At 43.3% G+C, this 26,820-nt stretch overlaps 1 protein-coding gene and 1 long non-coding RNA gene across 2 annotated transcripts in view; one reads left to right on the top strand and one right to left on the bottom strand.

Moving 5' to 3' along the window:
* The first annotated feature begins 42 nt into the window (after positions 1-42).
* LOC147043439 (uncharacterized) overlaps positions 43-26,820 on the top strand; it is a 28,429-nt gene continuing 1,651 nt past the window's right edge. Inside the window, exons 1-2 of the long non-coding RNA XR_015068713.1 lie at positions 43-394; positions 660-774. This is a non-coding gene — a long non-coding RNA (uncharacterized LOC147043439). The remainder of the gene's footprint in view (positions 395-659; positions 775-26,820) is intronic.
* On the bottom strand, positions 240-26,820 carry gria3a (glutamate receptor, ionotropic, AMPA 3a). The gene is made up of 16 exons (XM_085936060.1): positions 26,739-26,820; positions 25,767-25,925; positions 21,791-22,030; positions 16,704-16,891; positions 14,454-14,507; positions 14,195-14,356; positions 13,930-14,097; positions 13,745-13,849; positions 12,041-12,148; positions 10,504-10,710; positions 9,563-9,936; positions 8,292-8,490; positions 5,920-6,167; positions 4,911-5,025; positions 1,967-2,216; positions 240-1,884 (listed from the first exon to the last, which is right to left on the bottom strand). Exons 1-15 carry the CDS (start codon positions 26,818-26,820, stop codon positions 1,971-1,973), a joined length of 2,655 nt encoding a protein of 884 aa, XP_085792186.1. The 3' UTR covers positions 240-1,884; positions 1,967-1,970.

Genomic DNA, 26,820 nt, shown 5'->3' with positions numbered 1-26,820 from the left:
TTGCAACATCTTCCAAGTTAGTAAAATTCATATTTTAAACAAATGATACCACGCTGAAGATGGCCATGTTTACACATACGACACTGCACTGCCGGAGCATTTCGGGAAAATTTCCCAACGTACGTGAATGCATCCTCAGCACTTTGGAGAGTGGTCAGAGACGCAAACAGCAGCATCAACCAAAAAAGGGAGCATTTTGATGCTGACGTTTTAAATTGCTAAATTAAAATTAACCGGAAGAATGTAACGTGGAAGTAAAGAAGGCGCTGGACTGCTTATCTTAGTTTTTATGTGGCTGTCGTGTTCAGGTGACTGACTTCCGTTCATGGAGACGCTGAAGTGCAACAATCGTGAAAGTCCTTATTTAAAGCACCAGATTTACCGTGCAAATACAGTTAAGTTACCGCAAAATAAGTTCTGAAAAGTCTGTTTCAAGTATCAACAGACATTTTAGCAGCAATTCATTTCACTATTAACAACGGAAGGTAGTTTGTAGTTTTAGTGTTTGCACACTTATGGTAAATAACTAACTATGTATATCCAACGTAAATGAAGTTCTAGGACGTTTTGCTTAACATGTGTGGTTTAACCAGACTTTTTGCGATTAATAATTAGGGAAGAATGAGCAAGAAATGTGACGTCTCCCACTTTTTCTATAGAAACAAAATTCAGGTGCAGAGCAGAAGCAACTGTGATAGCATTCAACTTTCAAGTGCTGGACAGGGAAGTCGAGGAGATGAATAAAAACAAGAACGAAGAATGTTTCACCAGCAGGTAAGAGCAAAGTCAGTAAATTCAAATTGTGCATGTGTTTTTTTGAAATGCAATAGACTGTGTGATATGTTATATGCCAAAATGCTATGAAATTTCATAATTCATCTTAAGAACAGCATGTACGTTGTTGTCGTTGTTTTTTAAATAAATGATGCACTTTTGTAAATGTTTGAGATTGTACGGTTGACCATCAACACGCCCCCCACACACACACACACTCTCCTCAAATGCCCACCTGACTTTTTTTTGCCTTCCCTTGGCCACCCCAATAAAAAAAATTCTAGCCCTGCCACTGTACACAGAATGACCTCCTCCACCTAAAACAAGCCCAAATATTCAAAGAAACTACCCCAAATTCTTCATTCATAAGTGTACAAAGTGTAAAGCATTTTGGAATATCACGTTAGGAATCAACTCAAATTCTCTTCAAAGTACAGCATGGCACTAAGTGAAACCCCCAAAGTTTTGGCAGTTGGAGCAAATGTGGCTAAATGCAGTCCTTTAGCTTTCCATTCACTTACTTATAAAAAAAAAAATAATACCAGGGAGGATGTCGTTGTTAGGACAAACAGAAAAAAAAATCTTAAACCTTACTTGACGCTAGTCTTCAATATTATGACACTAAAAAGTCTTAATAGTAAAACAGGAGAATGACTTCACCAAATATAACAGTTATACAACGTAAAATTTCACCACAAAATATGTCAGCGGTCACCAACATGGTGTGCCACTTCTAAAAATTCAGTAGCTCACCAGTCATGGAACATTGTGATTTCCTAGGAATGTCATCATTTTAAAATGCTCACACTAACATCATGGGTATCTTGTCTTCATCTCGCATATAAAAGTCTCCAGCGTTCCGCTCTTGATTCCACACGTTTAATTTCAAGTGAGTGTCAATTGCCCCGATGCAGAATGCTCCGTAAGGCACTACGAGAGGAAAGGGAACCCCGAGAAGTCCTGCGGCGTCACGGACGTGTGTTTTTTTTTCTTTTGTTGTGACGGGCCTCGCAAAAACGCCTCCCATCGTCCGGCACGGCGATGGAGTGTCAAGGTCACACACACACACACGGTGGTCCCGGATGGGAATTTGGCACCTTTTAGTTTGCTCTGGAAAACACAAAAAAATGTGCATTAAGTTTGAAAAACACATTTTGAAAAATACTAATCGACGATTGGTGACCATACGTACCCTTTTAGATTTTTACACTCTCCGTCCCGTACACATTGTAGCCTTCACGGTACGTGGCAAAATTCTGGCTGTTCACCGGAGGGGCTGGTTTAAAATTTTGGGCGTTCTTTGCCAGTTTGAGTCTTTTGGTCTCTTGCCGAGACTTGTAGCAAAACTCTATGAGCGCCACGGTCATAGCCAGGCCCAGCCCCCCCACCAGAATATAGAAGACTCCTGCCACATTGCTCAGGCTTAGTGCACTTGTCTTGTCCTGGGGGAGGTAAAGACCACCATTAAGGCTTTTTTTTTTTGGGAAGCGGCGAGGCGAGGCTGCAAAGCATTCTGTCACACGCTAGCCGACTCTGACTAAAGCCCCTTCCGGAGGCCGATTAAGTAACAACTAGGAAGGTGAATGCAGACAAGTGGTAACTAACGGCTGCTTTATTCTAAAAGGAAGGCGGTCGTGGTCGTACAGGTCTACATGTGAAACCCTCATTGAACCCTTAAACTTCCATTTTGCTGCTATTAAACGCCAAACAATTATATTGAAAGCAATTTATGTGAGTTTCCCTATTTGCAATATTTAAAAAAAAAATAAAAAAAAGCACTTATTTTATTGCAAAGCTAAAGCTGTGACGTGATTATTTTAATAATGTGAATAATTTTGGTGACAGTGCAAATATGAGCCTAAAACTTTCTAATGTTATTCCAACTTGAGGCTGCAACATGACTTGTCTCATTAATTGGAGAAAATAAGAGCTGTCATTACACCTTTCAGTTGTTTCTTGTTGAGCGTATTCAATTGGTCACGACTTTTTACTGAAACGTGACTCTTAAGACACCCCTTCCGGGTGAAAGTCAGTTTGTGAGAAAACAAGTCGGTAGATTGAGCTCGCAAACACCAATAAATTCCATTTCAATAGCAGCCTGGATGATTAAATAGCAGCAGGATGGTTTCATTCCAACGTTGCTTGATGGCATGAGATAAAAAAAAAAATAATGCCCCGAGGCGTGATCATGCTGTAACAGGGACCGAGAATCGTCAACTTGGACATGCATGAATCATGATCATCCACTACGTTAATTGTGTGCAGGGTGAGGTCGATGTACAAATGTCTCTTGGTGAAGTTGCAGCTACGATGTCAGAGATGCAGATATGAGCGACTAGGCCACAATGCACTGTTTGGGGCAATCAGCATAAAAAGACCTGCAGCGACTGACCTTACTTCCCGAGTCCTTGGTTCCACATTCACCTTTATCGTACCACCATTTGTTTTTCAGCTTGTCTAAGATGCCTTGTTCACTGAGTTTCAATACGGCAAGGTTTACTGGAGTTCTTCACGTGGGAAATAACATAAATAACATTTGATTATGTTATTTTATGTTATTCAACTTTGTCAACTACTTGATACTGTGCAAAGCGATCACAAGTAGGGTGCTGGCCAAGACATGACAGATAGCAAGCGACACTAGATCGAGAAATAAAACGTCAGTACGCAGCTTACGAATGACCTGAGCCTCTATTTCAACCCGTAGCGTGCCAGACCCTACCCGTGTCGCTCCGAGTAATCGGCACACACTGACCACAGGGCTAACGTTTGCAGAGTGAGGATGCGGCGCCTGCTGCTGCTGCTGCCGCCGCCGTCGTTTGGCTTCTGCACAAATGACGTGTCGTTTTAAAGTAGACGACTCTTTATTGCTGCGAACGAGCTGGATCAAACAGGAACCCTTTGTTGGCTAACGAATAAAGCTCTTGAAGGTTAATGACTGACAAAATGGAAAGGGTGTGACAACTATACATTAAAAATTGGAGATACTGGACCAAAGATGCACTACAAAAAAAAAAAAAATTTTTTTTTTTTATATATGTATGTATACGTGTGTGTGTGTATATATGTGTATATATATATGCATATATATATGCATAGTATGTAAGTGTATATGTATACATATATATGGATATGTATAATTGTACGTATATGTATACTATAGTGATAGTGACAGCTATTACTATACTGCAAGTACGGAGAGTGAGACGGGGGTGACAAATGGCGTCCGCAGCTTATCTAGTGTGTGTCCGAGCGACCGATGGAGGCGAGAGGAGACGGCTCGTTTGAATCGTCCCCCTCGTGAGTATCCGTGTCCCGCTCAGCCGGGAAAGAGAGAATGACTTGGCTCGTCTCCTCTTTCACAATTGAATTCTGCTGCAAGCTGAAAGAAAGGAAGTGAGTGGCACAGATGGATGCACGCTCTGACGATTGAGTACATTGTAGCAATGGAAATTTCCAGAAGAAAGTACTGTAAAAAAGTTCAATGCTGTCCGGGCATTTGTTGTTTATTTGTCAGTATCGGTGCACGGTCATTTTGACAAATTTGAATGTTCATATGTGCCACTTCATGGCGTAAAATATGTCAAAATGATTGTTGCAAACAAGGATACACAAACAACAAATTGCCCGCTTCCAACTTTTAAACAGTACTGCTCTCCGACAAAGAAAGGAATAAAGAAGAAACTCGACAGAATCGTAGGGTGACCATTAAGAGACCGACCGAACGTTATTGGTCTCGTTAGAATTCTCACGTTTGCCTGTGATGCTTCATCCCCTCAAGACAACGCTGTTCCCTGAGCCTACACTATAGCGCCCACCAGGGGGCGCACGTTTAAGGCTTTTCCATATCCAACTTTAACGAAGCTTTCACGTTGGCATGTGGTTAGAAAAAAAGCAGGCATTCCAAATGCTTCTTCCCGTCTTTCCTAGACACATGCCAAACACATTTGGTTTCATCTTGGGAAATTAATTGTACTTTATTAGCCAAGGAAAGGGTTCCTGTTTGATCTCAGCGGCAGAAAATAAAGAGGAGTGAGAATCATATTCATCTCGGCCCAAAGTTGACTTTAAAGTGACGTCAGCCTTGCCGATTACTCCGTTTTAGGACACCCGACTTTGGTGACATTGAGGCTGACCTTAGAGTCACCTCCCCCGCTGCCGCACTCTCCTTTGTCGTACCACCATTTGTTTTTCAATTTGTCCAAGAGGCCTTGCTCATTCAGTTTTAACACTGCCAGGTTAACAGCATTTCTTGAAACGATAAAACATAACTTGTAAGAAAAGGAACAGGTCCGTGAGAAATCTAATAGCGGGAATAGTCATAGTAGTCGTGTTCAAAAATTCAGTAGGGGAGCACGGAAGGGACAAATTGGTGGAGAATTTGCACTTGTGTGGAAAGGTAAGAAGGCATTTTGACATCCATACTTAGAGAGGTGGCGTGGAGAGTCACATTCTTTGTACGTACACGACTCACAGAAAGTTAGAGTTCAGGATGAACCTTCATTTTAAGCTTCTCTAAACTTTTCAATGCATGTTTGATGTTTTAGTGTTGTTGCGTAACTTCCTGTTAGCCACGGAGATTTTTTTTTTTTTTAATTATGTACAGAAATGAATGTGGTTGACTAGTTTTGATCAAACACCTGCTGTGAAGTTTTGTTGGACGCATGCATTCAAAGCTTTGGAGTTAGCCTAAAATCGGTTTAATGCATTTCAGGTTCCTTTTGGAAATTTCACCCGAAAACTCAACCTCCCTAACTTTCCATGAGTCGTGTAAAGTGTGCGGGATGGGGACGACCGTTGTTTGATTAGCAGAAAGAAAAAAAACAAAACATTAAACATGCTGCTCAACATTCAGAAACTAGACTTGCATATGCACAAATAAATAAAGATCATTTAGAGGTCAATTAGGAAGCAAAGGCACACCAAAAAAAATAGTTGGGAGGGATGAAGGGGAGACTAATGAAAGATGGCAAACATAAAAAAAAAAAGTCAGTAAGGTGTGAGAGACAGACAAACCGGACGGACAAAACATGAGATGGAAAAGACTCATGAAGGGAAAGAGAATGAAGGAGTGTGACAAGGTGACATCAGGGTGGCTGGAATACTATAACAAGATGGAGCGCATTGTTATACTATCCCACCCACCCTAATGCGGAGCCTTTGGGTGTGGCCACGCCGTAGCCTTTCGAATCGAGGTTGCCGCCCACTTTCATGGTGTCGCACGGCTTCCGCTGCTCTATGTACTCATTCATGGTGGACTCCAGGAGAAAGGCAAACTTGCCCTTTGACTTTCGTACCCGAGACACCCCGTCAGGTGTCGTCTTGGCAAACACCGACGGCTCCGCCGATTTCATGTACGACCACATTTTCTCATAAACGGCTATTTTGGAGCGCTGCGTTTGGAGGGGAAAGAGACACAAAACAGAGTTAGCTGATATACAAGCGGTGTGAATATTCCGACCCAGTCGTGCGTAACGCTTATCTGCCCCCCCTTGTAATGACGTTAATTAGTCCAGTTAGTTCAGCCTTTAAGCCAAGCGGCGAGGCAGAGCCAGCGCGGGCCTCGCGCCAGAAGCCCGAGGTCGAACAATCTGGCGGCGCAGTAGAGATAAATAACAGCCGTGTTTCCACTCGGGAGTCACCTCGTCCTTGTCTGATCCCACCAGCATCTCACAGCTGGGAGGCACAAACAATTGAATACATCCAAAGTCATATGACTTGCAAAAAAATTGCAGATGACAATGCTCATTTTATGTTTTGAGCACTGCCGGTAACGTTAGCACTGTTGCTAGCACCAAAACAACAGGTGAGGTGTTCTAAATGCTGGTGCTTAGGTCAAAGCAAGTAGTGCTTTGGCGCCACCTTTAAGCATCTTGGTGCTATGGTGGCGTGAATAGAGGAGCTTCGTTTTAGACAAATGCAGTGCTTTGGCGCAACCTTTTAGCATCTTGGTGCTAATGAACGATGGTGGTGCGAATAGAGGAGCGTCATTTCAGACAAAGGCAGTGCTTTGGTATCAACTTTTAGCATCTTGGTGCTAATGAACTACGATGAAGTGAATAGAGGAGCTTCATTTCAGGCAAACGTAAGCAATGTAACTGTCATCTGTCTCTTGCCGTCATTGGATAACATTCTGCTCCATGTGGCGTGGTGCTGAATTAAAGTGGAGATAATGTGACCTTCTGTTTGACTCGAGTGAAGAAGTGCCTCAGAGGAAAACTTTTCATTAGCTTCTAAATGTCTTCAAGAGGCTGTTTGTCACCGAGCGCCATAACCAAAAGGCAGACAGGCAGAAAAACGACTCCGACTCTCCGGAGCATTTTTACAAGTCGGGGAGAACTGAGGGGACATCATGAAATAATTAAGCTCTTTTGTTTCTGTTTGTTATTCCGTGCATATTGAAAGAACGTGCTAGCGTGATGCTCACCACGGGAACATAAATAATTCAGCGCAAACCGAACAGGTTGCAAGCTCGAGCTGTACGCTGTGAATCATTCTTGACATATGCGCAAGTTTCCATCATCGCAGGGGCCATATGCTTTTCATATGATAATAACAGCTGATGACAGTTCTGATGACTTATTTTCCCGAGTACATGAAGATGAATACTTGTCAGCATCATTATTATTTTTTTTATTTTTATTTTTTTATCACTTTTACTATTATCATTATTATTATTGCTTCTGAGGCATCATATCTAAAAAAAAAAAACAAAAAAAAACTACACTACTAAATATATTATATTATATATTAATTAAATTCAATATAACAGCATATAATACAGAGAAATGCTGTCAGCAACCCACTTATAAAACTGTAAATCATGTTCCTGAGACAAATCCCAAAATGATTCCGAAGGATTCTGCGAAGGATTTTGAAGATAAAGAAGCATTTAATGCAATGACTCACCGGAAAGCCTGTCAGATATTCCTCCTCCTCAAATAGATCATGTAGATCATGGCATGCACTAGAAAAATGTTCTGGATATTTTGGATTTTATTGATCCAATGTTCCAGCTATTTGTAAAAATATAATTGTTAGTTTTAAATTTCAACAATTATCTCAGAGAGCGTGTATTCTTATCAGATTATGAATATAAATATTTTAAGTCTTTCATTCGGGGCTCTTTGGCATCGTTAGAAAAACATTCAGCGCATTGTCAGAAGTGCCAGTTGAATTTTTAAAAACTTTGTCTCATGTATTTTTAATTTCCTAGCCTAGCGAGGTGTGGTGAACTAATTGGATTCGTTACATCAGGAGGGAAAAAAAACTAAAGATGATCATCTCTCTAAAAAAACGGAATATTCAATAAAGCTCTTGTATTGGATCTCATTCGATTTTTCGAACATTTAGATTAGTCCTGGTGTGTGCAACAAAATAGCCAGCGAGCTACAATCTTGATGGAAAATCTATGCGACACCGAGCGCCACTTTAGAAGTTCCGTGCAGGAAATATAATCTCCAAGTTATTGATCACACATCTTGCTTTACGGGATGCAAGTCGGTACGTCGACTCACCCTAAAGAACTCCTTTGTGGAGCCTGAATCTAACGTCCCGTAGGCGATTTCCGTTTGCTTGGCCAGGTCCTCGGCACTCTCGATGGGAGAAACCATTCTCTCCACGGTGAGGAAAGCCGCCAGGTTGGCCGTGTAGGAGGAGATGATGATGAGAGTGAAGAACCACCACACTCCCCCGACTATGCGACCCGAGAGTGACCTGGCGGGAGGAAGCAAAGCGGACGGGAGACGTAAGAGCAGCGAGACACGGCTAGCGTTTCACGTCAACTCCTTTTTAAAGAGGACGTCCGCTCCAAATTTTAGTCGAAACACGGTATTCTGATTAATATTGTGGGATTATCAATTAAGCAGCATCTTGGGAGGAGGGGGAGGGCGGCCATTTTGCCACTTGCTGTCTATGGAAAACGACATCACAGTGCCTAAGGGGCTAACGTCACGTGGCCAAACCCGGAAAACAGGTGAGCCGTGATTGGTCGTTACCTGAATCCTGGAGGCTCGGGTTAGGGTTAATTAGCCAGTGGTGGCTTGGCTTAAGCGCTATTCATTTGTAGTCTGGACACAGCCGCTGCTCTGGATGGAGGGAGAATCAATAGCACTACAAAAGCTTTTGCGAAAATTTGTCGCTAGTCATTCTAGAGGAAGGAAAAGGTGTCAGAGTTGCTTCACGCACGCCTAGCTGCGGCCCTGGTCGTCATGGTAACATTCACTCTTTTTATCGTCTGAATAATCCAGCTGCGGTCTTCGAGAATCCTCGCGGAAGAGGTCAGGGAGATATGGATGGAGCCGTGGATGGAGTGCCTGACTCGGATGGCAGACACTTGAAAGCGCTTGATCGGTCGGTACAAGGCGCCGATGGCTTTTCTTTTCCACATGAAATGCGTTATATGCACCAAGTTGATGACCGTAAAATGGGACATGCAGCAAAAACACGGTAGCCCTCCAAGAGTCACGACGAATTCGGGGAGGGGGGAGTGGCGGGGACTTTGCAATGAAAATGAGCCCTGTGCATTTTACAGCCCTCAGCATGGTGAATATAAGTTAGTTTGTGGAGGCGGGGCATGGCTGCGGACGCGCAGCTCGGAATCCGACGGAGGCGCGGAGACGGAGGTTGTGACCGGGTTTAGTAAAGCGTGAAGTTAGTAGTGAGGTGGGGGTGGAGGCGCAGCCCAAAATAACCTATATGCACCATGGCCGGATGGAGATGTATGTAAAGGGACTCTAAAATGCAAAGAGATGATGAGAGGCGGCGGAGAGGGAAGGCGACAACCAACCTTGGCGAGATATCGCATCCTTGCTGCATGAAGGCACCCAGCGAGAACCACAGGCTATTAAAAATGCCAAAGTCGTTGGGCGGGTCGGGGGGGCTCTGAGGGTCTTTGGCCTCATCGTTCTCATCCAGATGCCACTCGTAAGGACTGAAGCGGCTCACCAGGAACAGCACCACGCTCACGCCGATATAGGCGAACACTATACACATCCAAATCTCATAGGCCAGCGGGTCCAGGAAGGAAAAGACGCCGGGCTTGGACTTTTGAGGCTTCTTTATCATAATGGAGATGCCCAAGCTCATAAAGGGCTTGGAGAAGTCTATCACTTCTTCTCGTACCAATGTTATAGTGAGAGGAGCCACTGCTATGTCAGCTCTCTGTGGAAGCAGGAACAGGTACAATACACGTTAGCGTAAACGATAAAGACACACCACGCTTTGCTATTAAGAGCGCCCGGAGCGGCTAATCGGGACGGCCGGGCCACTATCAGCGCTGCTAATTTTCATAAGTTACATAAAGCCCAGACAGAGGGTGCCACGATAATTTCATACTAAACGTGACTTTAATTGGCTCTAATATCAATGTATGCATAAAGCAGTTTGGAGAATTGTGGGAGCTTAGAGTCGTCTGCAAAACATCATCTCTCTCGGTTAAGATGAGTCACCAGCATTTGTGTTGGTTGCCGTCTTTGTCTCCCTTCGACTCCGCATTATGAATCAAGTAAGAGGCTTGCAAGACAGCCACGGAGGAGCTTATGTGGGCAGTCCTTGAAATGTGAATCAGCGTCACCTCTACTCGACCCCCCCCACCCCCGCCCTTGGCAATCGTGCAAAAACACATTTTACACAAAGCTAATTTAGTTGTATGAACGAATATTCATTGTCATAAATACATGGTCTTTTTTTTTTTTTAAATGGAATCAAGAACAATAAACGGATACTCACCCCATAAACCAGTTCACCCACCATCCCGTTCCACGTCTTAGTCTCTGGATCTCTAGCTCCGTATTTCCCATCCGGAACTACCGAGAGTTTATATCTGATCCCCACGTGCTTTGCAATTTCAGACGCTAAATCGACACAGTAGCCTTCATATCGGTCATTCCCGTCCAGCTGCATATAGTTTTTCTTGTACATCACGTATGGCGCTTCCTGTTAATCAGAAACAGTTTGAGTTGATGGCAAAGAGATCACACATGTTTTGGACCTTAGCGGTCACAACACAGAGGCATGCAGGCGTGATGCAGGGGGGGGGGGGGTAGCGGTGGACAACGATCAGACGGCATCAGGGGCCGAGGAGAGGGTGGGGAGGGCAACACACACCAAGAAATAAAAAGCGGGCCGCTGCTGCAGTAAAGAGACCAAGAGTAGCGCACAAAGCAGGAAATCAGGGCTCCCTCATACGAAGCTCGCACTAAAGCTACGACTTTGAAGGGGGGGGGGGGATTTTGCTTGCGTGCGTTGTATCAGCATGGCACATGGGGCGGGGAAAGAGGGGGGGAGGGGGGACTGAACAGAGCATTTTTCCAGTTCATAAAGTAAACGTCAGTGACAGAGTAGGCATTGGCCCAAGTGGCGATATCGATAGAGACGTCGTGATTTGTCAATCAGCGTCGGACGAAAGTATTCTTGAAGGAAATAACGTTGTCGTACTTTTAACTTCCTGTCCCATCAAGCGTTTAGTTCTATGTGAATTCCCGGAGGTCCCTCTTCATCTACGTCCGTGTTGTTTTCAACAAATCGAGTTTGAGACAGAATTTAAGACATGGCATGTCAGAAAGAAACTTGAGATGACTGTGATTTAAAAAAAAAAAAGAAGAAAATCGTAAGAACTGTACAAAGAGACAAACAGTGAGGGATAGAATGCTTTGACGTTTGACAGTGTGACTTTTTGAGAAGGGGTTCTGAATTTGCCTAGCATGCAAACATAATAGACAAAGTCAGAAGTGAGACAAGGCCGTGATTTTAAATGTAAGATAAGGCGCACCTTATTTTACATTTAAAGAGGCCTGATGATTCCACACCAGAACTACTTTTACGTACTGAACTCGGAGAACTTGAGGTCCAATAAGCAACCGAGGGCAGGGTGGCCTTTGGTTGCTTATGTCCTCTGAAGCCGGCCGGCCGCTCGGAAGCTCTGTCACTGAACGCGTTACTCGGTGAGACGGAAACACCGTTACTTACGTACGCGCCCAAAAGCCAACGGGCTCAATTGTTATGGTTACCAATGCCGTTATTGTGATGTCACTACTACAACAGCCCACTGGAATATAACAAAACCAAAATGCTTTGACACCCACACGGATACAGTTGAAACACTCTTTATGAGCAAGTCGACTGTTTCAACATGTAGTGAGTGGATGGAAAGCAACTCAAAAGAAAATAGTTCTAGCCTCCCAGGACAGATTGCAACAATGGACACCTTGACCTTGAGTGGCAGAAATCTTGAGGTGAAACATTTAAAACCTGCTTGAGAGTGTACCATAATAGTAGTGACCACAATTGTTCGGTTTTCCACAGAAGACGACTCGTTGGTGACCTGCTGATCCATTATAAATACAAATTTTTCATATTCGTTCCAGTAGCCGATCTGGGAAGAAAAAAAAACACAGATGGTGGTAGTTATTACGAGACGGACGTACTTGGGGGACAAAAATATCCTCTCTTTTTTTTTTTTTTGTAGATAGCGTTTTGCTAATATGCTAATTACAGTGATACAATTGTTATGACTGGCACAATATGTTATGTAGCGAGCTCATATGTGGTGGCGCTCGCTTCACCTGGCCCTAACTTCAACTGAGTAGGAGGACGCTATTTGCGGCTCTGCAAATCTTCTCTTACATAACCAGAAAGCAGCATGGGTTGACAAAGACAAACTTCATCTTTTTCACATCATGTACTCTTCAGGAGGTTGAGGCGGTTGGTTTGTAGGGGATCGTTTTCTGTTTTTGTGTAACCTCCTCCGACAGTAACATGAACATTTTTGATTTTTGGGGACTTAGTTTTAGCGCTCACAATAATTCTGATTTGGTAAGAATCCACAGTCCTGGCATCATTTAAATGATAATAAATACAGTTTTATATTAGCCATAAAGATTAAAATATCTTAAACTACAAGGTCCAACCAAGTTTGAGTTCAATATAACATAAATATAAATAAATGAACGTGTACTGTACATATACTGTACATTAATACTCAATGAGTACACTCAACATATCGCAAAAATAAGCATACATTGGAGAATTGCATCTTACCTGGTCGTTGACGTGCAAGTTCTGAAGTCCGCTGAGATGTTTCAAAACATTTATATGTACGTAGACATACAACATATAGTGATCAAAAGCGAAATTGGCTAATTCACTCACATAACAGTCCCCTTTTTTTTTCACTTTTAATGGAATACAGGAGATTCCACAATCCAGACTATTAGCTTTCATAGCCCTTCTTTGTTTTTGGAGATATATACTTATATTTTTTTCTCATTGAGCTGCAGACTAAAAATATGAATAAGTTGCCAGTCAGTCAGAGGGCAATAGTTATTCCAAATTATAATCAAAAACTGATAACAAACCAAGTACATGTCCTTGTCCTATCAGACATCAACGACATACAGAATGGCCAGCCGCTGTTGTGTGGCGAGGCACAGTCGACATTTGGCTGTTTGTCACAGTCACGCCGACAATAAAAAAAGTGACAGTTATTGCTTTGTTCAAATCCAAAGCAAATGTTGGCCACGCGTGCACAGAGCAGATTGAACAATCTCCTCAAGGATACTGAGGACAAAAAGAGACGAGAGACTGATGTGCTGCCCGAGTGCCAGTCTATTGCGTGTAGTTGCATTCTAATGGCGCATTTGGTGGCGACAGATGAACACAATGACAGGATACTGAGTCCTTTGAAAGGAGAGGTCAAGCATCTTATTAAAAGTCCAGATGGACCTTCTTGCTCACAGAACTGGCTTTTTAACACGTATATGTCACAGCGCATTGTTGGCTGCTGCTCGCTTCAGTGATTTGTCTTCAGTTTGCCACTTTGCCATATGTTAGCAACCATGTGCATGCTAGCTAGAAATGACACAACATCACAACAGGTTGTTAGCATGCTATATGTTAGCATGTTAGGTGTAAAGAATTTCTGTTGGGACCAAAAACGTAACAAGCAAAGTAACTTGGTGTCGTGACGTACCTTCCTCGAGCCTCCTGACTTCATTTCGTACACATCGATTGTGTAGTTAGCTCTTCGCCCGAATGTGTCAAACTGGATGTTTCCGGTCATGCCTTGAACTCGGACCTGGCAGGTACAACAGTTGTTAGCGGACATGATATTAGGAACACAAGCACATTAGAACTCCCATTTGTGAACGTGCCCACCATTTTCAGAGCTCGCTCTATGTCAATGCCTTGACTCCAAGGCACGGCAGGATTAGCGAGGCAGTCGCCCGCGCTTCCCCTACGGGACACGTCCACACGCTGGCGGCGAAGGTAACGGAAGGCCTCCGAGATGATGAGAATGGCATCATGGGTCAGTGCCGATGTGTACTGCGACACACACCAAAAAACACCAGATCGTTATTTTAAAGATTATTATTATTTATTTTTTTAAACAAAGACAGAAGACTCAGTGGGCCTTATCGACCTTCAGTGGAGTGTTTTTAGCTTCTGGGAATTCTCGTTCATCAAGACGCTCCCAGCGTTGGAGGAACTGCTGCACAATGGCGCTGTCCGGGTTGATGATCTGAAAGCCTGTGATGTTAGCTCCACCAGAAAAGACCCTGTCCAAGCTCATGTTGGAAAAACCCTGGAGGTCAAAAACTGTAGTAAGCCGCAAAGTACATGTCCGATAATAGCATCATGTCGTTTCATCTCCAGTCGATTATTCCGGATCACTTTCTCACCAGGTTGGCGAGTATATAGTGGTATCCTCTGGTGTTTTTGCCTGCAATCACCACCTACAAGGAAGAAATATACAATGAGTCACAGGCGGAAGATTGAACAACAAAGACCTTTTGGGGTTTTAGAACGCAGTCAGAAAGGAGAAAATGGGAGTAAGATGTGACATTTGCAGGGGAACTCGTGAGCGTACTCCAACATGCCTGCGTGTGTGTGGGAGACACACAGAGGCGAGACGCCACGATGACACCGCCTGCTCCTTTCTATTAACTTCAACAAGTGAAATAAGGTCAAGGCTGCAGCAAAACTGCCCTCTCGCACTGCTTCCTCTCTGCAGTGGCCCCTCCCTTTGTCACTGCCTCCTAATTAGCACCAAAAGTAAACTTCTTCAACGGGCAAACCATCCTTTTATATTGTGACTGTGTCGGGTTTTCCGTAACAGAGCAGCAAGCTTAAAAATGGCATTGTGGAGGTGGTGAGGTTTTTTTTTTTCCGTTCTGTGTACACCCCCACAAAGCACAGTCAGGCAATCATTTCTACTGCAGTGTATTTCGGAGCATGTACACAAATTATTCTTATTCACACATAAGTTTACATGGTATCTTTAATTTTATGTCTAAAATAACTTGTCTTCTATAAGTGGATTTATTCTGAAGGGAGGGAGGGGCAAGTGGCCATAACAAATATTTTTAGGATCCTGATGCTCTAGTTTGACGCTCCCCTGGGATTTGTGCTTTCTGCGAGTGCTTGATAACGTCAGAAAGATGCTGGAGGTCAGTGGGACGCTCACAGAGGGGGGGGGGGGTTAAAAAAAACAATTTCCTTATGAAACAGACTTCTATAGCAGACGTTTACCGGAACAAATACAAACACCTGCTGCCTGACCTTGAAGCACATCTGCATGGTCATTGAAATGGTTTTCTGAAATTTGAAAACATCTCTCCATCCATCCAAGGAGAGAGAGACAGAGCATGTGAGTAAGCTTCAGCTTGGCATTGACTCTCCATCATCCTGTGTGAACGAGCAGGTTTGCTCGGTCCCATTTGAAGTCGGGCCGCAGTCAGAATATTCCCAACGGGCTCACGTCTAATTACGCAGAATGTTTAGTGCCGAGCTGGATGTGCGCCCAAGTTTCTTCAATCGGATTTGCCTCCCTAGCCACTGATGGAAAATTCTCTTTGTTTCTCCGATACACTGTCGGGTAGCTTCTTCACATCTCCACTGTCTGATTTTGGTCCCTTTTCACCAGTCGGCTAATTATTTCTATTGTACCTAAAAAAACAAAGACATTGCTTGTATTTGTTATTTATCTGGACGCTGATATGAATCATTTAGCATAGCCCGAGGGTCGAAACTGCTGTTTGACATGCACGTTAGTCATCACCTCATATTGTTCAGCTTCTTTTTTTTTTTTAACCACAGATGCTCCTCAGCATCTACCTCAGCCGTCATTCAGAATAACAAAAATATCGCAATTATGAACAGTTCAAAACAGCAGTTGGCGCCAGATGAAAAGCCTCAGAGGAGGCGAAGGAGGTCAAAGAGCCTGAAATCAAATAGTTGACGGATAGAGCTCCGCCATCTTGTCCAAGCTGGCAGATGCAGAGCGATTGAAGAGTCGTATCGGCATGCTTTAACGAAGAACCAAGAATCACGTGCGTAACGGTTGCTTTCTGACGCCTGCGTGATCTCGGCTGTTTGCTCACTCCAGCCTTTGTAAGCGATCTTCCCTCTGGCTAGGAGGAGAGGCTATTTATAGTAGGCTCATTGTTGTTCCCGTTCTGGGACAGTGTGTCCTACTTACATTTAGAGCCAATATCACATTAAAGCAAGTGTTGATGTCACAGCTCCGAGAAGGAATTGTTCTTCCCGGACCAAGGAACGGTGAGCCTCTTTGGAGGGCACGCTCGCTCGCTCGGCTGTCGGATGATGCTTTACGAGGCTTTGTATTTCCGGCGGGACCACTTGCTGCACTTATGCGTTAACTTGTTTACCTGCCTGAAGCACGGTTGACTTTAAACAAGGGGCTGCTGCAATAATAATGATAATAATAAGGAAATAATAATAATAATGATGATAAAATAGAATTATTAAAATAATAAAACATGAAATATATTAAGAAGAATAATTAAGAAAAATATCATCACAATGCTAATAATAATAATAACAAACTTGCAGACGCTTCAAAACTGTCCTCCAAATGATGCAGAACGAGAAGCAAAATAGCAGACGAGCAGCGATAGAAAGAATCACACCTGCTCAAGAATGGAGTTGATCCGGTTCACTTCGCAGTCCACCAGGAAGCGTTTCTCCTGCCGGCGGTCCATCTCCTCAATTATGCGCCGATACTCGGTGGGGTCCACGATGTTCCCCACCGAGCGAGCCGTCACCTGCCAGTTGTTAGCTACAGCCGACTCCATGATGGCCTGGAGGATGGCAAAACCTGCGGGATTAACGCACAAGCGCATTTAGCTTTAACGACCGTTCTCTCACTATGTACATATCTGTTAAAACCTTTAAACCAATCAATCAAAGGTGAGGTTTAATACTGTAGCTCTATAAAAGCAAAATTTATGACACAGCTAATCTGATTGGTCGGTGCTGGTGTACCTAAAAAAAATGTGCCAGCAGAGTCTCTAATCTGCAGTCAAAATGCTGAGCTGAAGAATCGCCATAGTAAGCACAATAGGTGAACAGTAAGTGAGAGGCAGATTTACTTTGTAGCGCTTGGTGGGATTGAGTGGGAGGAATCAGGTGAGTCATGTAGAATCAAGAGCTGCTCTTAATCTGGCTCAGCGGCAACGTTAAGTTCACAGAGGCGCTTCAAGAATCATGTCAGCAGTCACATCAGGTCACTGCACACTCCGTGCTTGTGTGGCTTCCAAATCTGTCTTGTTAGGTTCGTCCAACTCTTAAGAATACAGAGCATTGTATTTTGAGTGTGGGTCAAAGGAATACGATCGTTACAAATGGTGACTGACTGCAAGCAAGTAGGTCATTGTCACATGCCTGAAGCCATGGACCTTTAAAAAAAAAAAAAAAGTAGTCCACATCAATTTTGGTCAATATGCTGGGAAGGAAATGTGACACTAAAATTAGCATTGGAAGCATTAACTCTCTCATGAAAGTTTTTACAATACCCCAAATCTCCTATTGACTCATTCACTACCATTGACGGCTACAAACGTCAAAGCTCCGTTTTAACTAAAGTAGGAGATTCAATGTAAGATTCCAAATGTGGAGCATGTGTGACCCAATCATCCCACTCTGTCAAAACAACATCTGAATGGATATCAATCATCCCCAAAGGCTCGCTGCTGCATTGTGAATGAAAACTCTCTGCGAAAGCGGACGCAGCCTCCATTCGGCCCATCTCGACGACCCACATCAGACGGCTAATGTGCATTGATCCAAAAAGAATATACGTGTGCACAGTTAAAGCAAGCAGCTAGTCGCTAGTGGCCCTCCCTGATGGATGCGTCGGCTGATCCGTTCCCAATAAGCCATCAGAGCACGGGGGTGACATGATGGCTGGTGACCTTCATAGTCGTGCATTAAGAAAGCGGCTCTCCAGTCAGATGTGGCCTTTAAAGACAAGTGCATCTCCACCGGGCGCCGCCGTATCGGCCACTCGGGAGGCTCGGGAGCGTCCACATCTCGGGGTTTTGTGGATAAGACGCAGCTGATGGGCCCCAAACTGCTCCTCAGTCTGACATCGTTCAAGCAGGTCAAACAATAAAAGGTGCCAAAATGTGAATCGTTCACGCCGGCAGACAAGTGGAATGAATCGACTCGGTTATATTGAACAGAGTCTTTTTGGATGACTTTGTAAACAGATGGCCTCTTTTTATAAGCGACAGCAGGCAGGACGACCATCAAGGACATTTCACCCATTCAATTATTCGAAGCTGCCCTGAAAAATAATGCATGGTCAAAATGGAAGTGAGTTGTGATTGGCTGGTGAGCTCTCCCGCAAAGTCTGTAAGCTTATCTCTCACTATTCCGGCTCTAGAAATATCCCAACTGGTAAACAGAATTTTTTCAGAGCCTCTAAAATACTTTTTTTTGCAGTTAGTGAGAGATGCCTAACCATTCCCTCGGAGGACATTCATGTGTGCAATTAGCCTAAAAAAGCAAACTCCCAATGCGGATAACGGTAGCTTTTTATTCCAAATTAGAGCGAGTGCAGCGCCAACCCTCCTGCCACTCCCGCCCGCACCCCCCAAAGCGATCATTTGTTATCTAACAACCGCAGAGTGCGTATTTACTTACAACATGTTGAGCCTTCGCACCTCCGCGTGCTTCCTGTTTGCGAAGTCGTCGTGTGATCATTGTCAACTTGCAAAATTCAAACGGACAAAGAGAGGCGACTAACAAGCAAAGCGCTCTTTTCAAATGTGATGCGGCCCTTTTTTCCGCTCGCTCTCATCCTTTCTTTTCTTAATAAACAACATTTTCTCTCGGGGGGGGGGGGCTGAGCAGGGAAGCGCATGTCACATCAATCTCTTTCATAATGCATAAAGACGTCTGGCTGTAATGGCTTTTTGTTATCCTGAAAGCAATAGTCCTGAAATAGATGAGGGGAGAGAGTAAACTGAGCCGAGGGGGACGGCAGAGCGGGCCTTTCGTAGTCACCTGCATTCTTAAAGCGCCGAGGTAGGCGCACATTGTGATACGAGAAGCTAAAAAAAAATAAAAACAACGGGGTGGATTTGACAGCATGCCTGACAATGCCCCGGCACACGAGCTTTTTGCTGACTCCTCTGTTCTTTCCTCGCTTCACTCACTCGCCTCCTCCATATAAGAAAATGCAGCCGTTTCTGCAGCTGCTAAGACGCCAAACAACCAACCAGCCAAGAGATGGAAACAATTGACCTGAATCTTCATCTTGCTCTTGGCCTCTGCTCAACTGAAGCAGCAGGAGGGAAAATACTAGCGGAATTAAACCGGGGTTTTATAATATAAAAATAGGCTTCTGTATATGTACATGTGTGTGTGTGTGTGTGTGTGTGTGTGTTACTCAGTCATCTCATGCATAAGTGCACAGACCCCAGGCTAGGCTCTATGGCACTTTAAATGCATGAACTGCAACTGACTATTCTGCTGATCTTGCAAAAAAAAAAAAAAGCGTATCTTCTCGTCTTCCATCCTCTAATAGGTGTCGAGATATGCGCGTGACCCGAGGGCCAACTTGGCAGCCTCGTGTAAATGGTCCCCACAGATCATCACACAGCCTCCAGCGGGAATTTCCTTTCGCCAGGGTGTAGAGATGATAACGGTGGTTTTATCGTTAAGCTGCCAACATGTCATCTCTTTTTTTTTTAACTTGCACTTTTATACTTGTCAAGTACGTTGCAGTACCTCGTCTTCTGTACGAAACGTGAAGTAAAGGCATTCATCTAAAAAAAAAAAAATAACAATATCCAACACCTTGAAACTGTATTACAGCAGAGCAAGTTCATCTTTTGCTGGGTGCATTAGGAACTGTCCAAGGTCCTGAAGTTCAAAACTACACTTAGTGAAGCAAAATAAATGAAAACAACCGTGCCAGTGCTAGTTTGCATTGTGTTACGCACGCTGCTGCAAATGCCCGGCTCGAATATGAATTTGTGTTTTGTCTTCACACAATAAATCCAAATTTTGTGTAAATAAGCAGATGGTTAAAAAAAAAAAAAAGAGGTAATTGAAAGGACTTTAAAAAGAAGCACATCATTTATTACATGCAAGAAAAAGGCCCAGTTATGTCTTTGTATTTGGGACCACTTGAAAAGCACCAGTGAGTCGTCACACTTTTGTCCTCCTTTTACGCTACGATGTTTATGAGCCATAAAAGAGCCCTTGAAGAGGCTCTTGAAACCCAACACAGGCCCCCAATATTCTAACCTGGGATAAAAACAAGATGAAATCTCATTGATGTGTCCTATTGAAGGTGCTTTAAAGCATGGAACAGCTGCCTTGAGGCAATCTTACTTTTTGTTAATGAGCTCGCTAGCCTGACTGTAGAGTGCGGCTCTTTAGCGGCGAGCAGTTAAGCAGATGTTTTCTTTGAGACCAACGTTGAATAAAATCTTTCAATCCGAGCGATTGGACAGGGGCGGGAAAGTGACGCAGGAATTTTTACACAAAGTTCTGTTTGCGAAAACATGAATGTGATTGGATGGAAAGAGTCAAAGGGGGGTGCAGCCAGTGCAGGGAAGCAAAAATGTTCCATGTTAATATTTTTCATGTCTCAATGACATTAAAAAAAAAAATGCTATTAGGCATTTATTAGGATTTTATTTTTCAGTTAAATGAGAGTGTTCTTTATGACTTTGGATTGAGTACAATTTGCAGTAATCAGCCAAGCGTTAATAAAGCTGGCAAGGTCTGACTCGAGCGGGCAGCTGTTGAAGAGCAGATGTTGCCCGGATCGAGAGGTCTTTTTTGCCGGCAGGCTGTTAGAGGAGGGAGGATGTTTCAAAGCCGCTAGCGGATGACGTCACACTGCAGCAGATAAACGTGCATTGCTTCCCTCTGCTTTTTTTTTTTTATGACATTGCTGTCTTGAGGAGGCAGGCTGGCTGCGTTTTCTTCTTTTTGTCTCATCAAATGCAGATTTTGAAGGTGGTTCAACCTTCAGAGCAATATTTTTGGTGAGTCATTTGATGGAGTGTGACAAAGTCCACTTGACTACACTGAGGACCGATTCAGATTTAATAATGCTTCTCATTTTCAATTTAAGACGTGCTCTGGTGATTTGATTGATTGATTGAAATAGAAAAAGGGGGCTAACGTGCCTCTCGGTAAACACAAGCTGCGCGGCATTTGGGAATCCGTTTTAAGCTGCCGTGTTTACACTGCGTCTCGCTGCGGATGGTCAGGAGCCGCGTGGTGATGCGCTTTTAAGAAGGACGATTGCATTCGGGGGAGGTCAATCATTTTGTCACCGTCTCACCGGCGGCCTAATTAGCAGCTTCTGCAATCTGCCACCGAAAGGTGTCGGCCAGCTCGTTGAAACAAAACGTCCCCCGCCCACCTTAATTTGACATCATCTTTCAGATGGGTTTGAATATGACTCAGCTTTATGTGGGCAGAATCTGATTTTCTTTTTTTTTTTTTTTTTTTTGAAAGTGATTCTTTCATTCTGCTGATATGACCAAATATCTCAGTTGCATGAGTGAGTAGATGATGAGACGCCCACCTGAAAGAGAAATATGTAAAGCGAGGCGGGGGAAGCGATGGAAAAAGAAGTGCTCTCGTCCTAGAAATGCTCCGTCGGTTTAAAAAGACTTGGAACGTGCACTCGTGAACGCGCTGGCATATTTAGAAGCAGAATGCTCCACATGTGAAAAGAAGCTCTTACCTCTATCGGTGTCATAGAGGTAGACAAACTTCTCCCACTTGTAATGGCCCAGCAGACTGAGAACGGCTCCTCGCAAACCGGGCCTCATCTGGATAACAAACTGTGCGTCGGCGTCGATGGGGAAGCTAGGTGTGATGAAGGAGGTGTGCAGCGCCCCGCAGAAGGAGGTCAGAGTGTTCATGGACTTCCTGTCGTAGAAGCCGAAGATGGCGTAGACCCCTCGGGAGAACTGAGAGCAGACTGGGGATGCAGAGGGAGACTAGCATCACTGTGTCCATTCTCATTCTTCACAAATATTACAGGATAAGTGCCAAAATATGGATGGAATATAAATAATTAAATATTTCTCCACCAAGATAATTGGTGGGCTGTTTGCTCCCCTTGGTTCTAATGCCCTATACTCGTCCTTGGGCTTCTTGTAATCAGCTAAGCTAATGGGGAACACACACACACACACATCCCATCCACTGCTGTATGCAGGTCCATGTAAATGGACTCCAGCTGTAAATACACACAAGGACGAAAAAAGATGCAAGCTATCGTTTTGTTTTTTTTCAAAATAATAGAGACCGCCTTCGATTTAGTCCAGAGAGGCAAACGCTCTGATTTTCCTGAACATCAAACAGACAATTCTTGAAGTGAAGCCACATCACTTGCTATTCAGGTCATGATGCAAGCAGAAAATTAAATATATCCATAGAACAGCTCTCGGGCCATAAATCATCCAATTCGACATGGTGCGAAAGTTTTTGTCCAGGCAGTCCTTCTCCTGTGGGAACAATACAACGATGAAGCATAGCCTACTAAAAGCGAAACGTCTCATTTGTTTTATCACCTTAAGGAGGTAGAGCTTTTTTTTTTTTTTTTTTTCTCTTCTCTTTTTTTTTTTTGTAGGAGGTTTCACACTGAGATGGTAGGTGAGGTGAGAGGATTGAAGTGTCTTGGACAAAAAAGTGACAAAAAGCAGCTCCATTTTGTGATTGTGTAAATTTCCAATCATTGCATTTGATAACATCAGCCTATGTTTACGTAAAAGGTTTGGTTCGAACCAAAGAAAAACGAACATATAGAGGAGACGGCTACAGCGGGGAGGGAGGGGTGGGGAGGTTGTTGACCCGCCCAAAGGAGGAAAGAAGGAGACAGACGGTACTTATCCTACCTTGTCAGGGTCGGTTAGAGAGGACACAGCTGCTGTCCCAAAATGGCCGTCTTACAAATGATGAGGTCAAAGACCGCATCTATTATTGTCCAAGCAGGTCTAACGCAAGGCTGTGATAAATAATAATGTGATAGACGGTGACCTCTTTTTATTTATTTTTTTATGCAAAATTTTGCCGAGATTTGTTCTGACCCAAATGTATCACTGCGGGATTATCCGAAAAACGGAACATCTACAGCGAGGCCACAGTGACAAGGCCTGTTGCTGTTAGAGGCTTGCAGGGGAGAGTGGACTTTATTATTTCGCCGCAGCAAAGTGCAAAGGCTGCCAACACTCCACCTACGCCGACTTTCCATGCACAGCAAAACAATTATCCAAGGACCGCTATAGCGAGAGGCAGAGGAATGAGGCTGTAAAGTGTTAGGCTCTGCTCAAGACACAGAAAATGGAACATGGAAGTGATTATGATTCAAATTAATTGTCGCAAAGCTCAGTGTGTATCACAAATGAACAATTAGAAACACTGAAAGGAGACAAAACAATGTCAAAACTAACGATTATTTTGATCATCGATTTGTCTGTTGATTATTTTGTTGATTAATCGGAGAATCTGACAATTTTGAATGAAAAGAAGCATGAAAACAATCTATTCGATCTTCAAAAATAATTCCCGATTAATTTGATAATCGATTAGGCATCGATCAATCGATTAATCATTGTGCCGTTAAAGGATTATCATTTTATTTTTATTTGATTATTTTGTCAATTTATCTGAGACTCTGACAATTTGGATTGACAAAAAATGCAGGAAAAAAACCTAATCTATTTGATTCTCAAAAATTATTCTCCATTAATTTGATAATCAATTAGATGTCGATTAATCGATTAATCATTGCGCCGCTGAAGGATTATCTTTTTATTTTAAACCAATTGAAAAGTCACACTCATTTTAATTTCCCATTGGCTAAAGCTGCACAAAAACGTATGTAAATATTTTCAATTTGAATCAGTGAGTCACTAATCCCGTGGCATCATCACCTTCTCCCGTGTCCTTGAATAATCTCAGGTCGCGTTGAGATTACATGAACAAAAGCAGGCCTTTGTAAAAACCGCCGCGTCACTGCCGTCCGACTTGTCACAAGTCATCACTGTTGCTCTGCTGCAGCCTCGACACGTGAGTCCATTCTGATGCCCGGGATGAGAAATGAACGCATCCGGCGGCTCGGCCCCGGCCGATCAAATTCGACCACAGCAAAATGCATTTTGCAGCTTTACGCCACACATTGCCGATGTGCTGACTGAGCCAGGGCTCTTAGGCAGCAAATAAAATATATTTTTGAATGGATTTTGCACTCGTCATCAGTCAAGTGGATGTCATGCAATGCAAATCTCTCCTTTGATGAATAGAATGGTCTGAAATATTGTATAACATGTTTGGGATCAAGCTTTGGGGGCCATCTTGTCATCCTGGGGCAGGTCATCCAAGTTGACAGGATTCTAGTTGGGATTTTTTTTTTTAACCAGATGTGACTTTGGGTAAGACCCTCTCTCCAAGGGCTCGCAAAAACGGATGAACCAAATATGTATATACGGCGCAACCATTCATCAAATTCAGCTACTGGTGCTTAACGTCCAATCAATATATCGTGCAACTTCACACGGGCCAAAATCGGAGTTCTCTCGGATATCAGTGACAGCTTCCTGTTTGTTCTTATATATCGTCACTAGATTCATTTGTTTCGTGTGCGTTAATCTTTTTTACGATGCACGCAACAGTTGAATTGATTTTTCCACTAGGGAACAAAGTGACACACACACACACACACACACACACACACACACATTGAACGCAGGCCTCCATCTATTGATCCAAAATGCCAATAACACACATTCACCGTGAGGGATTCACATCCAGTCATCATCATGTGACCCAGCGAGAGGAAAGCATCGGTTTATTTATTCCATTCCATTCGAAATCAAAGCTCACTGCCACTCCGCTCGTTGACTCCATATTGACAAAAGAGCAAATTTGGCAGATGACACATACAATCAGAAAGAAAGATTTCTCAGTCATCTTGGCACGTTATTATGAAAAGCGACGACGTGAGCCGGGGCAAAGCTCGGCAATGACTAACCTATCACTCTGGGCGGAATAGAAATGTGTCAAAATAATCAGCACTTTGGCTTGCTGCATAAACACCCGGCAGGCTAGCGGAATATTATGCAACCCTCATGACTCAAATAAGAAATATATTTAGTTTGCTGCATTTGTCAAACTGTCTGACAGGTGTGCATGATTAAATTCTCACTGGTCTTTTATAAATTGGCAAATGTTTAGCTTGCATTTTCCCCCCCCCCCCCTCCTCCTCTCTCGCTACTGTTAATCCTCTTGTTGTCATTATTTGAATTAATAAACGAACAGGAAAACTTTCCATCTTATTGCATGGCCAAATTTCAACCTTATTTAACTCTCTGTGGTTATTTAAAGACATTAAATTTGAGCTTGTTTTTTTCGGGGGCTTTATTGCTTTAGCAGCCGCTCATTCCGACTGCACTTTGTACCGTGCGAGTCGTTTCGAGCAAACACATCTTGTCACCAGGCAACTGAGTGCAAGTGGATGCAAGAGCAGAAATTGCATTTGGTATTAAAAGTAAGCTGAGGGGGAGACGAAGATACGGCATATTAGTGTCTAATTATCAGGAGGAAGAGTAGCCAAACACATAATATCATGCTGAGCCTAGACAATCTGACATCTGCCTATACAATAAAAGCAGGAAGGGAGGCCGCTTCGTAATCGGTTGCGTTCGACTACTTACAGGCGTGTGTGACGGAGAAGCTGTTAGACGACTCCAGGTTGTCGACGTTATAGTTGAGGTGGAAAGGTTTCTCCGTGGCATTCTGGTTAGTGTTGTACAGCTGCACTGCAAACCTGAAGGCGCTGTGTTCCTGCACTGTGGAGCGCATAAAGAGTCCACCTGCAAGTCACATGAGAATGTTTCACATATTATGTAAGGTGAATTTGAGGTTGAATAAGACTCATTTTATTTGTTTTGTTTTATTCTTTATTTTTACAAATATGCAAAGGTTTACTGTATGTTTAGGTTGTAATATCACCAATCACCACTAGATGGCAGACAGGTCTTAGTTTATGCTACACTAAAAGATAAGAAGTCCTAATTTGAAATGACAAGCAGGACAAAGTACCTCAGTGTTATCTAAATTTTAGGTGAGTTGATTTTTGTGGAAGAATGTACAAAATGAGTTCTTGCACTTAATGTCGGTTTCTTGTTTTGTGCTGTTGCTGTTATGCAAGAGAGCCCTTTGCGCTGGAAAATAAATTACAGTAGGTTATGTGTTTTTTTTTTTTTTATTTGCTTTAAACTCTTCCTTGTTGGGTTAAGGTTATTAAAATGGCATTTTTGGTTAGAAAGTGTGTGATCCCATATGACCCCCCCCCCCTGCAGTTATGTTGCCCATCAGTTCTATGCTGGCTTTTCCCCTCCTCAACCCAAAAAGGGTGTTAGACAACTATGTGCCCATGCAGCGACCAATCCCGGGTAACTCAGCTCTCACCCAAAGTCAACTGGGATGGGCTCCAGCTCACCCAAATTCCTAATGAAGACCAGCATGATCGAAATTCTATTATGTACAAATCATATTTACGAGTAGTTTCTGAGCTCATTGTTTCTTCAATTTATTAATAAACCAAACATGTCTGCTCACTTTCAAGTGAACTTAGTTACAGGCTGCGCATACTTAATTAATACAATTAATAAAAGCAAACTTACCGATGTTGATTTGGTTCGGAAAGCCAGCCATTGAGTCTCCGCACAAGCACAACAAAAGTGTCGCCGTTATGCCCGGCCACAT

Source organism: Syngnathus leptorhynchus, chromosome 17 (genome assembly GCF_054491065.1).
Source record: "Syngnathus leptorhynchus isolate UIUO chromosome 17, UIUO_Slep, whole genome shotgun sequence".
In the NCBI taxonomy this organism is placed as follows: Eukaryota; Metazoa; Chordata; class Actinopteri; order Syngnathiformes; family Syngnathidae; genus Syngnathus; species Syngnathus leptorhynchus.
Note: the sequence above shows the minus strand (reverse complement) of the source record. Positions and strands in the feature narration are given on the sequence as shown.